Source organism: Phymastichus coffea, unplaced genomic scaffold (assembly GCF_024137745.1).
Source record: "Phymastichus coffea isolate CEN01 unplaced genomic scaffold, Cenicafe_Pcof_1.1 PCOF00074, whole genome shotgun sequence".
In the NCBI taxonomy this organism is placed as follows: domain Eukaryota; kingdom Metazoa; phylum Arthropoda; class Insecta; order Hymenoptera; family Eulophidae; genus Phymastichus; species Phymastichus coffea.
The window spans coordinates 1,296,843-1,315,616 of NW_026706885.1; the positions used below are offsets into that span (position 1 = coordinate 1,296,843).

The 18,774-nt window shown below is 44.5% G+C and overlaps 1 protein-coding gene across 1 annotated transcript in view; it reads left to right on the forward strand.

The window, feature by feature from the left end:
• The window catches only part of LOC131668094 (echinoderm microtubule-associated protein-like CG42247), a 28,397-nt gene that overhangs the window by 1,810 nt on the left and 7,813 nt on the right, over window positions 1–18,774 (forward strand). Inside the window, exons 2-4 of the mRNA XM_058941948.1 lie at window positions 7–482; window positions 1,161–1,338; window positions 18,440–18,724. Coding sequence (XP_058797931.1) covers window positions 7–482; window positions 1,161–1,338; window positions 18,440–18,724 — 939 coding nt within the window. The remainder of the gene's footprint in view (window positions 1–6; window positions 483–1,160; window positions 1,339–18,439; window positions 18,725–18,774) is intronic.

The window sequence follows — 18,774 nt, forward strand, 5'->3', positions numbered from 1 at the left end:
TGGTAGGAGGGCGCTAAGGGCGCAGCCGCGGCAGCGCCAGGGGCGGCGGCGGAGGAGGACGAGAGCGGCAGCGGTGGCGGCGGCGGCGGCGGCGGCAACCACAGCGCCGGCGGCAGCCTGGAGGAGGAGGAGGAGGAGGACGACGACGAGGAGGAGGACGACGAGGTGGCCGCGACGCTGGGGGGAGGCGGCGCGGGCAAGGAGCAGCAGCCGCAGCAGCAGGCCAATGGTAGGGGGCTGGTAGGCGGCGGCTTCTGGAGCATGAGGCAGAGCAGACCCTCCAGTCCCCGCATGCCGCCCCCGGAGCAGGAGCAGGCCGTCGCCGCCGCCAGCAGCAGCAGGCCCAGGAGCCGTCACGAGCACCACCATCACCAGCCGCCTATCCAGCCGCCCTCGCGCTACAACAACCTTGGTTACTGGCGAGCCAGGCGGGTCACCTTCTACAGGAATGGCGATCCCTACTTCCCCGGCGTCGAGTTCAGGTACGCGTCCTAACCTTCTCGAGCCTCGCATCCTCTGCTTTACCTTTACCCTGCAGCGCGAGCCACTTTCTCGCCACTCGGGCTAATGAGAAAAAATCAATGCCGATCGTACCTGTATGTGTGCCTATGCGGCGCCCCGCTCCAGTCACAGCTCTTTTAACGATGTAAATAGCGCATGGATTTTTTCCGTTTTATAAAGCAAGACGACTTTCGCTGACATTTGCGAGTGACGCGACGAAGCTTTGAACACGTGTCGCCTTCGCCCGCGAAACAGAAGAAAAGCTTGCTTAATACCGCAATCAGTATTTGCCGTTAGGCTAAAGATCAACTACTACAATGTCGCCGATGGATTTCTAGTCTTTCTCGATCGCTTTGCCTACTCCTCAACGGGCCTTTTGACTGTGATCATCTTTATTTCACTAGTTTTATCGAGAGCTTACCTCAGCGGCCAATTATACGCAGGAACATCTCCTTCCTTCGCGCTTCAGTGATTTAGCTTTCATCGAAGTGAATTAAAACATCGAGTTCGCCAATTGGCCGCGATACTTTTGTTATCCATCGATCGCCGACAAAAAGTGTATCCAATCGAAAGACAAAAGAATATGAAACGCCGCGTACACAATTTTCACCTCTCCCGCACGAATACTAAATCTATCTAAATCTATCGATCGCCTGCAGGTTCAAGCCGGGCAGAGATATCAACTCACTGGAGGCGTTGCTCGACCGCCTCTCGCTACGACTGGATCTGCCAAGAGGCGCCAGGCACATTTTCTCAATGGATGGCGATCGTAAGATCAGCCTCGACGAGCTCGAAGACGGTGCATCTTACGTCGTCTCCAGCTACAAAACTTTTAAGGTAACCCGGGCTCGTTAAGGGGGTCGCACGCACCTAATGCTTGCTCATCAATTGGGTCGACTAAACTCACTTGCTGTCGTGCGCCCCACGACCGGTTGACGCATCAAGGTCGAGTGCTCGTACGCTACTTCTCGCGTGAGATGCGTGCCGCAGCGAGCCGCTTTCTTTTTTTCTCTCTTTGTTTCATTTCTGCAGTTGCAGCATAAGCCTTTCTTTTTTTCATTAAATATACACACATGGTAATTTCGAATCAAGACCCTTTGGTGTGAAGGCCAAACGTACTTTTTCTTTGCGGCGGCAATAACGAACGCTGAAAGCGTGGCGAGCGGCAGAAACCGAGCAGAGCATCAAAGTTGGCAATCGGAATAAATTAAAGCAAAAGTGAGAAAAAAAATCAGGGTCACGGCAGAACGGCAGGTGGAAAGATCGGCCGACTCTCAATTCACATACGGAGAAAGAGAGTGTAAGAACCCCCGTGTGATATACTAAGCTCGAAATAATCGCCTGCGAGAGTCAAGTAAAAGTAGGCCATACTTATCGAGCGACGATCGTTTTAATAATCGTCGCCACCACGCGAATACCTCCCCATTAGTAAAATTTCTCTGTCGTTAATAATAAATATTTATAAGTGCCCCCGTGCTCTCTTTGATTCACGCCTGTTGTTCCTTGTCTTTTCGGGTCAAGCGAGATTCTGGGATTCTTTTTTCGTCCTACGAATGCCATTACAATTTTCATTTGATCGGGTTAACGATAATGACGCCTCTTAGTCGGTCCCTTATTAACCCTCATTTCTACAATTGAATAGCTTAGTTTCATGGTATATATTATTGGTTGTAAATATTACAAGGTTCCGGTACACAACTATCAAGTGTTGTCGAGTTTTTTGTCTACTATCACATTGAAATACCTTTAAGATTAATTAAAATTTGAACGCTTTCAAACATTGGTATAATCGATCAATGCATCAAAATAATCTAATTACAAACATTTAAAATTGTTCTTAACCTTCAGTGCCAAGTGATGAAAAATAATTGTCCCCAAGGTCAATGTTTCTTCATGGCAGATGAAACGAAAGCAACAGAATGTGATGAAAAATAATTTCAAGAAATAATATGTTTCGATACAAATATGCGTGTAGATATTGACAGAAGCCATTCGACAGAAGTCAAGGCAGCTTAAAAATTGAACAGCGAGGGTCGAGCGTCATAAACAGAGAAAAGAAAAGTGCGCGGGAATCGGCCGACGAAAGTGAGTCAGTAAGAAAGAAAGCGGGACGCTGTTCAGGAAAGGGGTGTACAATAACGGCGTCTACACGGCGCGAAAGGGAGCGAGAGAAGGAGTCGAGCGAGCGGCTTGCGTGTATCTGGCCCAGATCACACGAGTCGTGTCCAGTGGCGGCGCACGCAACGTCCACTCTCTAGCTTGCGTCTGCGTATGCACACGTGTGTTTGCGCTAGCGCGCCATAACGATACGCGCGCGCTCCCCTCCGCCGAGCTCCTCTAGATTGAATCTCGGCTACGAACGATTCCCTTTTATTCTCTTCGGCTCGCGGTGTTCGACTCCTACATCGCGCTCCGTGCGCTTGACGAATCGTCGTTCATCACGCCGATCGCTCGCTCGCCTCGGTGCTGCTCGGCTTTATCTAGACGTATGCGAAAGCATATGTGTGAAAGTGGACCCTTACGAGTATGCTTTCCTGCACTCTTTATGCGTACGGTGCTTTACCGGTAAAGAGAGAACGTAGATTGTTATTTTTAGTTCGCTTACCATCGCAAACAGAAGCTAAACACATGACCGAAAAACGTAACGTTACGAGCGCACGCTGCTGCAAAATGCTAATTTTTTTTATTTTTTTTCCTTCAAAAATAATGCAAACAAGAAAATTTTCTGCTAGAAGACTCATGAATATGCAAAGCTTCCATAATGTTCTATTTTCGTTTGTATACAAAACGTCGTGGGATCTCGGATGATTATTTTGCAAGGTTAATATCGGCTCTATTTTTGATGCAATTAATTCAACGTACATAGCTTAATCACGATTCGCTTTTAATTTTAGATAGTGCATTTATGGTATTTACGATGTGATGAAATCGGTCTTTTACATGCTAAGCGCTCCATTGTAATCGATAAAAATTGTCGCATAATTGCAACGAGCCTTGAATGAAAACATTCTAATTATATATATTTTGCTTTTAACATTCGCAACCAGATAAAAAAATGCTCTTTCGTAGATTATGAAATTTGATCATTAAGGTAACAGATCTTCATTTTTTCCAATTTTAACCCACTAACATAAATTCTACAAAAATACGCAACAATACAAAGTTATGCAACAGCACTTCTACAAAGTAAAGTCATTTGTTCGCCAAAAGTGATAACCGTAAAGCATTAGAAAGCCATTCGAGAAATAATAAACAAGTGCGATTCGAGTTAAAACGCTTCCTCAAGATTTACGGCGACTGTTCACATTAATCGCTCTGAATCTTTCTATTTGTTGTTTATGACCAGTAGCCCAGTTATACTATTATTTACGATGAAGTTTTGAACGCAGTAGTTATCGAAGTCTAGATTTATTCTATTGGCCTGATGAAGAAAGTGAATAATTTTGAATAACGAGTAGGGGTGAACTGCAAGCGGAAACTGCGATGTTTTTCTAGCTTATAGCTGTTATTACGTGAAAAATAACAGCGAACGCATAAAATAAAAAAAAAAGAACGAATTCACGTAATGAAAGTCGCTGGTAACTGGTTAAATTATTAATTTCGTATGCGCATTCCTTCTACTAACGTTTTCATACGACTCTTTAAACTCAGCAAAGATAATTCGTCTGCATTACTTGGCTGGAAAAAACTACAAATACGACCAAGCGCGCATACATCCGCGTGGACAACAACGGAAAATAGCACGAATCCTCATCAGACACACCCTCTACCACAAATCATCGTGCCATGCACTCGCAAAAGAAGAAAAAGGAAAGGAATAATGAATCGCAAGTAACACGTGCTCGTGGAAAATTCTGGATGAAAGGCAATAGCATGGTAGAGGGAATAGACGCAACGTCCCCGACCCTCGTGTTTATACGCAGCAGCACGTGGTCGCGGGAGACTTAGGTGGGGTGGCTACGACTCGGCTATTGGCTGGACTAGCGTCGAGTTTGCGCGTCGAGCTGCGCGCCACAACGACTGGGGAAGGAGCGAGAGAGAGAGGCGTGCACACCCCCCGAACGCGGGTCTCTAACCTCGTGTCACTCCATGCTGAGCTATGTACTGATGCGGTTGGGTGCTCGTTGGCGCACTTTGTTTCTCTATCAACGTCTACCGTCAATTTCTTAATAGTTCATTTTAATCGAGCGAACAAACATCGGTCCTTAAATATATCGTAGAAATGCTCGAAAAACAAATTGTTTAATTTGTATAACTCAACTGTATTCGAGTAATGCACACCACGACTAAAGTGTAATGGAGTAGTATTTAGTTTGAGCGTGAAGCCATAATACACCGAGAATTTAATTAGCAAAGTGAGAATTGTCACAAGCTTCGAAATCCACATCTCGAAGCGAGAATATTAGTGTTCTCCTTCGAAAAGCGATCGATCGATCATCCGACGCGTCAGCATTGGTACAAGTAGATCGGCCGGCAGCTAATAAAGCATTCGCAACGCCGCCCGGCCGCGATCGCGACCACTGCAACGCAGCCGCGGAAATTATGCGGAACGGCGAAGTCGGTAATAACGATGACCAGCGCTCGCTGCTCCTCGCGCCGGCGAGCGCGCGTCTCTCCCGTCGCTCACGCGACGGACGTGTCGTGTTCGCTGGCGTGCTTCCTTAGCATAATATCACGTCGGAATTGGCGATTTGGCGGCGGCATACGCATAATTTCGTGTTTTATCTACTTCGCGGGGGCCGATTACGTATGGAAATTGCGCCGCGCCGCAAAACTGCCACGGCGGTGTACGTGCGCGCGGATAGCTCGCCGCTCTGCTCCGTTTCATTTTCTTCTGTTTCGCCTCCATTGTAAATTGCGGCGTGCGTTGCAGCGTGTGTCACGCACGCGAGCCGCAATATTGTTCTTCGTGTGTCTTGCATCCCCACCCCCCGTTACGTGCAAGTTTTTCAAGCTGTTCCTTCTTGGCTGCTCGTGCCATCGAGCGTTCGTCACCAACCAGCGAAAAGACGAATAATTTGACGTTCAATCAATCCTGAGACTCAATGCGTAGCGACGGAGGGGTGGGGCGCAGCTGTGGGCAATCGTCAATAATTTTCATCGCGCACACAGTGAGAGGGAGAGAGAGAGAGAGGCGACTTTGGTGGCATATGAATCACGGCGGTGAGCGAGGTCGGCGCGACTTCCGGAGCGAAGGAGGCCCGGCCGTAGTATGAGTGTAAGGGAGAGGGGAGGTTGCCGGAAGGACCGTATCTCATTGACCGTCGGGCGGTCAGCTCAGCGACTAGCGCCTTAGTAAAAGCCGATCGATATTTAAACCAACTAACGCTCCTTTCCAACTCTCTTCTATCCGCCTTATCTCCCTCGTTGGATCGTTTCTTCGATCCGATTATTTTTCCTCTCCGAGCTTGATGTTCGTCGATAAGTAAATAAATAAATAGCGACTGTCGCCATTGGGAATAACTTGCTTGCATGTTACTTTGCAACAAGATTTTGGACGAAAGCATCTGGTCTAAAATGACTTGACGAGTGGAACGAATTAAAAACACATTTGGCGAGCGTTCGAGATGAACACTCCCTCGCCCCCAAATTCCAAATATGAATTGTAACCGCAAAGAAATCACGAATAAAAAAGGAAAAAAGGCGACCTCCAAGAAGCAACTTATCGTCCTCCCTCCCACTCGCGACGGACGTAACGCGTACGAGGTGATTTCGCATTCAAACGAGCCGCTCGACGAAACATTCCATTTGCTCGATCTACCACGTTTCGACTGCTCTCCCGCTGTCCGCGTCGCGCAGCAGTACGAGCGCGTCGCTCTTAACTCTTCCTCCGTGAAAGAACGTCGCGCGGCTGTCGTGACACACGACGTACGATCGAAGCGCTCCGCTGCTTTCTCGCAGATTTCTCGGGCCGCGCGAGCGATCGATCGCGCGCGCGTGCACGAACCTGCGCAACATATCGCGCTGCGTATTATGAATTACAAACGCCACTTCCGCGCGCGGTTCGCTGCCTCCCTCTCTCCGCTAATGAGTCGCGCCGTACACCCACTCGCCTGCACATATGCAGGCCAACGCGATACGTACCGCGAATGGTTTCTTCTCTTTCTTTCCTGACTTTAATCGTCAAGCTATATAGTTACTGCTTTGGAGATTTTAATCGACTACTCTTACGGACTTTTTTGCATATCTTAATTGCATGCTTTCAAAGAAAATCTCTTAATCTGTTTTTTAACAAGTAAAGCCAGTCCTGACTGACCGACCATTTTTTCGAAATAATCAGATGCTTCTTTACTTCAAATTGGAGTTCAACGCAATATTAATAACAAAATAAAACGATTGAAAATCTTGTTTAATCGTAAAAGTTGTGCTTTGAATTTTATTTTTTTCGAAATTATTCTGTAAATGTGTATTACATCTCGATGAGAATCCTTTGACATGTCATAAATTTAACAGGATTTCAATATGCAAATATTGATTGTTCAATAATTGGAAGTTTTCTGTTTTACCACCCGTAGATGATTTCAAACTACTACATACTACTGAAGCTAAACATTAAAACTTGAAAGGATCATAAAAACTTTGTAATACGTGTCCGATTACCAAAAAATAGTTAGAAATAAATATGTTCGAAAATAAATACATAAGCCACAAAGATAGTTTTTAAAAATAAGTTCAACTCAATAACTGATTAAATTAATTTATAATTATTAAGCTCCAGTAATAGTATTTATCGCCATTGGCGAGTAAATAAATAAAAATTCGAGTCGAGTAAATGATATCGTTTCATAAAATTGTAAAACGATAAATGACATATACCTGGAGCAATAAAACACACCTAAAGATTCATATTTTCTCGTTATAAAAAACATTCTTGCTTATGACTCTTTTCATAAATGTGAACAATGTATCGATAAGCATGGTTTTCGTTTTTTAAATGAATAATGACATAATTATAATTGACTCCTTCAATTGCTATCTTTGCTCTTTTCTTGATTATTTCGTCAGCTGTCATCTTCATCATTTTTCTACGAATTTAATAAGTTTTCGTATCTTCGAAAGTTGGTTCTTATTTTCACTTGGAATTTGATTGTTAACAATCAGGAGGAATCTGATTGATCTGTAAACTTCTTTATCAACGATTAGACGAGTTACTTGGATGCTTTTTCCAACACCAGGAGAACTTTCGTATGTTCTAGCGCTCACTAAAGAATAGTTAAAATCACTGCAGTGCACATATAATCGGCATGAAGTGTTATTCTGATAAATAGCCCAGATCTATATGGTTTTGTTGTTGACTAATTAAGAATCGTTTCCGAAGTAATTTTTTGCATAGAATCCGAATTCGAAGTCAGAATTTGTCCATCGCGTTAGATTTTTTAGATATCCTCACCTAAAATAGCAATAGAGTGGTTTTTTGCTATATTTGAAATTCTATAGCCCCGTAAAAAAATGTTTTTTTCTGAAAACAGACCAAACCTTTTGAAAGCACAAGTCTTACTCTTCAAAATCTATTTTTTGGATTACAGTTATCTTTATTTTATCTCGATGTCGTAGATTGAAGTTAAGTATTTCAGCAATTTTATGACAGTATTAAAATACAGTACATTGTAACGACAGATTTCTAAACTCTAATTTTCTTAGCCCTCGAGCCCTCTAACTTGTGAGGCTATAATCTCAAACTCTCAAACCTGCTATTAATTTATTTTCAGAAAAAAAAATTTCGCGATCTTACAGAACATCAAATATACCAAAAATCCGCTTTTTTCGCCATTTCAAATTAGGATATCTCGAAAGTCTGATGTGATGGATAAACTCCGACTTCGAACTCGAATTATACGCAAAAAATTATTACGGAAATTACCTTTAGTCGGTCAACAACAATCACAACCTATAATTTGGCAGATCTCTGCAACCGAAGACTAAAAAAATTTTAACTTGTAAAATAGTTCATAAAATTATTCAAAGGCTTATTTTTTAAACATTTTTAGACATTTTTTTTTATTTTTTCGCATTCTCGAAGTGGAAACATATGTGCTATTTCAATCATAAAATGTTGAATAACAAATGATCAAAATCTATAATTCAACCAACTTCAATATCGAATTTTATTCATTTCACATTCATTTATGATAATCAAACTTTCTGTGTATCTAAAATATGAATATTTTCTAAATTAAAAACTGTTTTAGGTACAGTTGAACGTTGTATTCTATTCTCCTTATGGAATAGAATAAAAGCAGTAAAATAATAAAAATTTCTTAGTTAAACCATTGACACGTGGTTGATATAATCTTTTTACCTATATTTTTAAAAGCTTCAAAGCTTATGTAAATGTGATTGTTCAGTACTTATACTTGGTGAAAAACTTTTTATCAACAGTAACAAAACTTTTAAATTCTAATTGATATGTATAAAATAAGATATGTATAATTTTACTATTGATATCTGATAGAATAAATAAACTACGTGGTAGACCTATTTGAAAAACTAGTTGTTTTAGCTTTGTTAAAGAAAATGTACTAATGTAAAAGTAGAGTGAAATTGAATTAATTGATCTATTACACGCACAGAATGAGAATATTTTATTATTTTAATATTCAGCATGTTTATAAAATGAAATTTTAGTAACTAAGTAAAAATCATTATAATTTATTGATTGAAAAATAATTTATTTTACATTCGAAATAAGACGCTTGCTCACGTACATTAATTTTGTAGAATATTAGCTTCCAACAAGTAAACGAACGACAAATATGTATAGAGCTTATAGTTACAATGGTAATTTGTCATCCGTCTGTCGTTCACGTTATAATCCCATTGGTTACTGGCCCGGTTGTAATTCTTAACGCGCCAACGGAAATAGGTTTAAGCAGTAACGGTCGAGTTCAAGGAAGACGAATGGCCGACTATACGGCTGTAGATTTTTACTTGGCGAAGATAGACTGAACACAGAACACGATTAGCGTGATGCCGATGATTCATTCACTTTCTACGGGAGCACACGATATCGTTGAATTACCATTCTTTTCGATCGTGGCGAGATGGCGTTTGTAGATTACGCCCGGCAACGGATGAAAGCCAATAGACTGGCGGCAAGTGCGGCACCGTCGTAACGTGCCTTTTTGAGCTTCATGTCGGCGCGATATTCCGGCAAAACTATGCCGACCCGCGTCAATCCACGAATCGAATTTCAAACGCGAAAATGATAGCTTTGGCGATGATCCATCATCCAGTCAACACTTATGCACAGCGGCTGACCTCTCCCATTCTCTTCAAAGCCAAGCGCCATTAGTGTGCACCGACCTATAATGACAATCAACTACGCTGCTTTGCCCAGTCCGCGAATGCAAAAAAAGGTCATATTCGCGAAAGTGCATTGAGTTTCCGTAGTGATCGGCTTGCCGACAAGCATCGGGGGTAACGATGCCAATTACGCTGCGAGAGCACGGCACTCGAGCATGCACAGGTGCTGTGCTGTGTGTGTCTCAGCCGAGCATGGAAAAATTTAATCGTCAATTCGTGACTGCATATTGTGTAAATTGATAGTGTATACGCGCTCGACGTGGCTGACTTGTTCAATCTAGACCTCGATATGTCTTTCGCTTACCCCTTTTCCCTTGAATTTAGTGCGCTTATTGAGAGCATGTTTCGCGAAAATTTATTGCGTTCGAAGTAGCGCTCTCCGAGTTCCAAGCCATTCTTGCGATTTCTCCGTGATCACGTTGAATTTAGCAGCCTCGCAATACCTGGCCGACGATCTTTCGCGACTTTCAACTGACTTCCGGTGAGCATCAAGGCACGCTCGTCGTCGACGACGAGAGAAAGTCTCAAAGATCAATCGAGATCGGGTGCACAGGCTAGATAGCCGTTTTCCGCCTACGGGCGCGGTACATCAGAGACGGATGGGCAGGAAGCGCGATGCTCGAGTGCGCACACGTGCACGAGTGCTCCGCCCCGTCGGTCGCGGAGACATCGATGCCTCATCGCGTTGACGACGCGATGCGCCCTTTATTTATCCGTATTGCCCTCGTTTCCCATGCGAACGCCTTGGCACTTGTGGCTCGTACTACTACAAAATGGCGTCGAAGAGTACGCGCCACGTGCACCTTTCTCAAAGAAAAACCAACCGTTCCCGTATACTTTCGGCCGATGAATAAAATACTTTTATCGCTAACGAATTGATTTGAAATAACGGCCTTCTCAAAACGAAGCTAAAGTTAGTTTTTCGTGAAAGGCTTCCAGGCAAAAATCTACGTCGCGATAATTAAAATACAACATTGTTCGTGAACGATCGCAAGGTAATTTCACTTTTTTTTCACTTCTGCATACAAGATTATAAAGGAGTTCCAAAAAAAGCAGTTAAAATAATTAACTTTTATGCTCCATTTTTTCCGAACACTCAAGTGCTTATTTCTGCATTATGTATTCAAGATAAAGTTTTCAAAGAAAATCGTGCTCGAGCCACCGCAAAGATAAGACGCGGCGTTATCAAAGATTCGCGAATAATTTTTTTTTTCTCTTTCCCTCGAGTGCAAAATTAATGGAGCGAGTATCAAAGAAAACGCGTCACAGACAGCTTGAAAGGAAAAAGAGAAGGAGCAATTCAAGGGGTTTGTAATGTGGGCCAGTCACCTCAAGATCGACCTCGCGTTCGCTCAAAGTACAAACTCACGTGCGCGGGCTATACACACACGACTAACTTTTTACCTGTCACGCAGCGCGTAATTACCACATCCGCGCGCGACGATATGCAAAGTAGTAGCAATACAAAACACACACGCGCCTTTCGTTTGAAAGCTCCGTGTGTGCGAGATTGAGAAAGCCAGATATCAGCGTCCCCTTTAACGATCAATCAAAGTCCATTAAAGCCACTTCTGTTTCCTTCTCCGTTTCTCGATATCTGAGACAGTTTTGCATACACGCGAGACTCGTTTATTCCTTGAGAATTCCTCATTTTTTGCTCGTGGCACAATTGCGAGTTGAATAAAGAAGGAATAAGGTGACGTTTTCCTAATGAGAGATTGTCATTGTTTATAGTCCACTAAGTAATTGGCTGTTGCTTTAAGGGATTTACTTGCGAAAAGCCTTAGCGTGGAAGTTGGTATAACTCTACTAGTTACGCGGGTCGAGCTGCTTTTTTTCATGCATCGCATGACCACTTCATATACAACAATGACTCTGTTATCAATTGTGCTTTTAATGTTAATACTCGAATTCTGCATGACGGATCGATCGTGATGGATTAACACATCTAACTAAGTGCCTTATGTTATATACGAATAATTTTTATTTGCCAATTGATTGAGTCGAAATTGCACAAATGATTTTTTTTTCACGTTTTACGTATTTCCTATATCAACACTCTACTCGCTTTTACGTTCGGAATATTGCCAAAGTCAACGCTGAAAGAAGAACAAAAAGTTGATATCCAACATGATCTGTAAGGTACGCTCGCTCCTACTACGTTGATAAATAGTGCAAACGAAAAAGGAGTGACGCAGTTTCGCGTCAGCCGCGAGCATGCAAATCCGAGGAGAATTAACAGCAAATGCTTGCTGGCTTGGAAAAACGCAAAAGTATCCGTCAATGTTCGCCGGCTCGCATGACGGTGTGATTACATTTCTGCGCTGGGCCGACGTAGGCTTGTGTCATTATACAGTCGAGAAAACTAGGACTCCACTTTTCTTCACGACATCGAAGATGATGACGAAGTGCAGTATCGCGCGTGATGGCGAAGCTGACGGCGAGCAATTTTCGGGACTCGTTCCCTTTCTTTTTTTCCATCAGCGACGATTTCGTCGATTTCTTCGGTGATAAGCATCTGTTTTGAAGCGATGTAAGCTTCATGGTTGACAGCTGTCTTTCTTACTGACCTGATTTGCTGTGAAGACTATGTGCGTAGTTTATCATGCTAAAAGTCCAAGAAGATTAGAACTGAAAAATTAGCCTTGGTTATAATTCTCTTTCAATAGTGATACTATGTATTTTGTTATCAACGACTTCCGTACATAATCAAATAAATATTTATAAACTGCGTGTGTGTTGATTTCTATGGAAAAAGAATGCTATTGGCATTTTCACGAGACTCTATGCAATTACACACTTGCTACTGTACTCACTTGCGAAATTATGACTTTCGTAAATTTGTGGTTGAATTAATGGCTATCGTCCGGTGTAGAAGGTATGTTTTCCTGAAGGATTCAAAAGAATACTTACGAGCGTGTGCAAAATACATAAATATGGAACAACGATCTCAAAGATAAACATGGAGCAATTTCGAAAAGAAATGAGAATAGCAGATGTCCATAGTTAAGTGAAGCGTTAACAAGTCAGTTATGAAAAAAAAATCCTTGAGATGTTAGTCGTGAACTAGACAGTACGTGCAACTGACATGGAAATTTCCAGTCGTAAAAAATAGAAACTTTCTGCGATTCCACTGTCATTTGAAGGCTAGCGTACGAAAAGAAAAGTCTTGAAAAATGTGTATTTTCGTGTGAACCCTTATTTTTTACGAGTCCCCAACCTCCCACGAGAAAAAAAAGAAGAAGATAAAAGAATAGGTAAACAGTCGGGAAGCTACGAGCCGGTCTCTTCCATTGTACTGTCGTCAGCAAGAAGTAATCTCCCAATGCTCCTTCCGCCTGCCGAATAAAAGGGCGATCGAAAGGGTTAAAGGTTGTAGAGGTCGTGCGACGGTTCGGCCGTTTGGCAAGAATACAAGTACAGCGCTGCTGGCGCGCGCATTCAAAAGTGCGACAGCGGCGGTAAAAGGCAGCTGAAATCGAAATGCACGTACGACTACGAAAAGGGGGCGTGATCGCGAGCTCACCCGTCGACCTTGACCCTGCGTGTGTTGATTCACGGCTGGAAACGAGCCTATGCATGCCACACACGTACTCCTTCAAGGTCGACACGACAAACAAAAGCTTGGCCCGACTACTGCTGCTGCTGCTGCTGCTGGGCTCGGCGACGGAACATATCCAAGATCGAAGCGATGCCTTTTTCACTCGTCGGCCCCGGGGGCGTGATTCTCCGACTAATCAGATTGCTCCGTGGGTTCACGGACTTTTCACAAATTACTTTTTCTTTTCCTTCTGGTGGCTAGTGGTTGAAGAACCTGGCGCACGTGTTTGATCCAATTAGTTGATAGTAGATTTCCAATGGAAAGATTGAAACAGCTGACAGTCTGTCAGAATCGTAATTAGCGCAGATCGTTACAACGGCAGATTTATCAAGCTCGTTGAGTAGCTTGGGTAAGCGAGTTTTATAAGTTAAGACACGTTCAGCCAACGAAGAAATCATAATAATAATACAACTATGCATCAAAGCGATAAATCGATTAAATATCAGAAATGCAGGTATCACTCAAACGAAAGCTACGTCGCAGAAGCATTGCACAATACTCAGTTCAACCACTCGCAATCAATTCCGAAGCTTTAATGACGTCAAGCCCAGAATGCATGCATAAATTTCACTTAATGAAATGTCGCCAAAGTTGAACGTAGCATACAAAATACAATTATTCACCGAGTGATTTGCAGCTTTGGAAAACATACATGCAACTTGATTTTGCCAATCGTCGTATACCTTCAAAGCCCGCTACGTTCTTATTATTTCTCATAATCGAGAAAACAATTAACATGTATTTAATAATCTTATCTTCGGATGTAATGTTTCTTTTGCATAATTTGGCAAATACGATGCAGCTGAAATTCTTCACTGCATTGCCTGGAAATGCTAATCGACGTTGATTAACGACGCGATCATCCTTCATTCTTAAGAGGCGGGGTACGTAGATCGATTGGCGCGCCTATTTGCCCCCGAAACGCTCAATCACCTGCCTCTTTCTCTCTTTCGTGGAGACAAAGTCAATTTTTTTACAAAGCAGATGTTATCGCAAGTTCGATCGTTCGTGTACTTTCGCTGCCTTTCTTAACGTTAATTTGTTATCAATAATGATTCGTTTGTTCGAACCGATAATAAATGAAGCAAGTTCATATCCAATCCTTTCTAATCAGAAATTACCTCTGTCTTTCTGTATGGTTTCTGTCAGCCGTACAAGTATCGCGAATTGAAGCAAAAAATTAATACGATCTATAAAGATTTAATGGAAACGATCGATCTCTCGAAAGACGAATACAAAAATAAGACTTCAATCACTATAACGAGATCGAAAAAAAAGATCCTTGTCTGTAAATCACGGAAGCCATACCCTTAATGAGAAAAAGAGGGCCATTCGAACGACTCGCAGACCTCGATTTTTGCATTAGCACAAATCCTATTAGGTTAATTGAACGAAATAGCTGCAAGTAGTAGCCGATCCCAGTTTTGGCGCGGGCCACTCTCTCTCTCTCTCTCTCTCTCTCTCTCTCTCTTTCTCTCTCTTGAGTATCGAATCGCGTGGATCTTTTGTGCCACACACAGACATTCACACGCGCGTGCCAATCTACATTTTGCACCTGCCACTTTTTCCTTTCTCGTTGAAACGATGGAATGGATTCTTTGTGCTTTGCAATCTGTGACAAATGTTTCGAGGTATCGGAACGATGGCATTCGTTTTATTTAAACAACAGTCTTGGCTGAGATAAGCATGCAATCTAAAATTACATGTTTTATGGTTTACTGCGTGCACTAGAAAATCGCATGAAGCGGTTTGTGGGTATGAAAAGTTCACTGAAATTTATTGTCCACGATCCGAATCAGTGATGAAATATGATTTCGCGGTACTTGTTATAGGTGCTGCACTTAATAATATTTGACATCTCGATAAGCATAAATTACTTCCATTTTTCCAAGGGGAACGACGCAGCCTCTGAAACTAGAAGTCCACGACAGCGGCTAGCGAACAGTAGGTCACTCAGGGGAGAAAAATGACGAGATAGACGCAACGGCATAACACATATTCAGACGTGCATATATAGACAGGTGTCTGTCTGTAGAATGCTTCTAGAACGTGGAAATCGAACGTGTTCGGGCGATCTGCAGTGTAGTGACGTGCCACGCCAGCTCTCGTGTTCGAGCACACGGGCGAGCAGTCCATTAGCATGCATAATCGGGCCGCGCGTTCTATAAACCACACACACCCACACGCGCGCTCGCGCTCTATGTCCAGAGCGCGCAGCTGCCAGTTTACAACACACGACAGCAGTGCAAACTTCATTACCCCCCCTCGAGCCAACTCAGCTGTGCTCTTTTCGCGAGTGCCAGCTTTTTCTTTCTTGGTTTGCCGTCGCGCCTACGTCAGAAATGGCTTCTCCGGCGCAAGTGGCGCGAGTCCGATTTCGGTCGGACGTCCATGCGCATCTGTCACTTCATCCTCGAATACCGTGGGCTGAGGATATTTTATTTCTTAGGCTCATTGCACCTTCGCCTGCCGAAAGCCGAAAGTAATTTAGACTTCAACGCAAGTGAAAAATCACCCCCTAAAAAAAAGAAAGAAATAAGTCATGAAAATGCAAACGAAGAAGAAAAGAAAGCATCATGCATTAATGCAACAAATGATAAAGACGAAGAAGAAGAAAACTACTAGTCGCCTGGCCTTGAAGATCAAGCTCGGAAATCGCGTCTGTCAGTATATAACAGTGAAGAGGTGAAGAAGGGTGGGATGGCAAACGTCATATACAGAGAGAGAGAGAGAGAGAGAGAGAGAGAGAGAGAGAGAGAGAGAGAGAGAGAGGAGTGCTGGTGGTGGGGACGGCGAAAGCTCTCTTCGGCGTGTAGTGGCCCCCTTTTTCCGGGCGCTCGACCCCCTTTCTCAACTCTCCGCGGCCCGCCGAGAGACACAGAGTGCGAAAGTGCGCCGCACTAGTCGATCGAGGACCACCGTCCAACGCGCGCGCTCTCCCTGCTTTCGACTGGTCACCGCGTTTTTTGTTTTTTTTTTGTTTGCACACGAGCGTTCGCTGGCAACTCGATTGTTTCGCGGCACAAAGTGCCCTCCGGGAAAGAGGAGGCGCGCAGATGAAGATCGGCAAACGAAGAATGAGCCGTGGAAAAGAGCAGTCGGAAGATAGATGTGCAGCAGCGACCGGCCAGATTAGCCGCGCTCGTGATACCAGCCGCGAATGAGCTGCTGGCCGTTGCTCGCTTGCGGCCGAATGGATTAGTCTCCGAGATTATTTTCACGCGGCACGCGCCCACTCGGTTCCACATACTCCACGACGGCAGACGAGAATGTCGTCAATCGCGTAGTCATTAAGGTGACCGGTCGAGCGCGACTGCTTCTCCGATCAACGGAAGGTATGAGCCTGCAGTTACTATTAGTCTTGGATCACTGGGAGTTTTCGAGATTGCTCGATTTTTAATCATTCTTTCCTTTGCTTCCAAGCCAACCTTTTCCAACGTGTCGAAATACAAAAATATTTTTCACGATTCAAGGTATAGATTCAGGTAAATCTAGCGTACTCGAGCGCGCAATCGAACCGCCATGAAAAAGTTCGTTATTGCAAGCTTTATCGAGCTGGCATTGGTTACAACTGTGTGACAAAAATACGTCCACACAAAATAAAAGACGTTCGCTTTTGTCGGACTGCAGAGCAAGGCGAATCGATTAATCATCAAGCGCGCACCGATTGCCATTTAATTTAAGATAAAAAAATCGAGCAAGCTCCCAAGCAAAAAAGCGCGGTGAAATAAACTGAAAACGGACGTGTCTGGTGTACGAAGGTGAAGCTATCCGATGCGACGAGCAGCAACAATTATTCTCGCGCAAGTCCAGTCGGCAAGAGGAAGAAAAGCTGCAAGAGAGGTGTCGAGTGGTAAGCCGCAGTGACAAAGCTTGTCGCAAGCTTAGTCAGGCTGGTCAACCATTGAGTCGCCGACGAGCTCGTCTTGCCGCTCGGACTCGGGCCCTGAGGCCTCGACAACCTTCGATTTGGATCGCCGACGGCGTTCATCCGTCCTGAGCGTCGCGAGCTCAAGCGCCCCCCGCTTACATCGGCGCAGCGCTATAGCAGGAGCTGCCCCGATACTCGGCAGCAGACGCAAGAGTTCGCTGTCGTTGCCACGCGCCTCCTTCGACTCGCAGCAGCTCTCGCAGCAGGACGAGTACGAGGAGGAAGAAGAGGAGGAGGAGGAGGAGGAGGACGACGACGACGACGACGAGGACGTCGAGCAGGAGCGCAGTTACGACGAACGGAACGATCATAGTCCAGGCCAGCACTCGGCCTTCGTCGTGTTGATGAGCGACTCGTTCGAGGTCATCTCTTTGCCGGCCGACATGATGCAGGTAGAAATTCACGAATGACATGCTTGTGCCCGCGCGAGCCGACGAAGGCCGTGTTCGCGAACGAATCGTTCTCCCACGGCGAGCCATTACAGAGTTACGTGGGATTACGAGCGACTTGGTCGTCGCGTCGACACGTCATAGTCAACTATGAAAAGAGCGGCCTTTCCAGCAATTTCAATTCCACCTGCGCGCAGGACATAAGTCTTGAGAGGGCAAACTAGGCTAGCAAAGGAGAAATACGGAGAAGTAGAACGAGAACCCCGTGAATGTGTGTGCGTGTGTGTGCAATCTAGGCTAGAGTCTGCATCCAAATCACCCTCTACTCGAAACCACTCTCTATACTACCCCCCTCGAAATCAGCCGACGACGCTCTCTATTTGCTCGCTATTCCGACGCACTCGACCTCGAAATCCGTCTGACATAGTCACACAGCCCTCGGTCGCTCTGATTCGTTTTAATTTTTTTCCGCTGCTTTTACGCGACGTCGCCTCTGCAAATATATTTCCTGATTGACAATTTTTTCATTCAAATCAATTGTAGTCAGACATCGATACTTTACAGTACACGGCGCCATGAATAATCTTTCCGAGTCGACCCGTACGAAACTCATTTGCTAAACAGACAAGAAGAATCGAAAGGAACACGACTGTGAAATATGTCTTTCCCACGTTTTGCGACTCACATAAACGTTTTCACATTTCTTCATTTCAGCCGGCGAGTTACGGCAAGAAGAGCAATCAGTGGTACGCATCTTCGGGTCCGGTTGGTGGCGGTGGTGGTGGCGGTGGTGGCGGCCGGTCGGGCAGCATAGCCGCCGGCAGCGGGCCAGCCGGCGGCGGAGGCCTCGGTGGCTGGCAAAGTCGCAGCACACCGGCCGTCGCCAGTCTTAGCAGGAAAGCCTCGATCAGCGACGAGGTGCCTGCCGCCGGGGCCGCTGGCAAGCCTTCGTCCGGACGCGTTATCCGCATCGTCAACAATCTCGATCACACCGTGCAGGTTCGCCCGAGCAAATCAACCGATACGACACCGCCATTCCAGCAATTTAC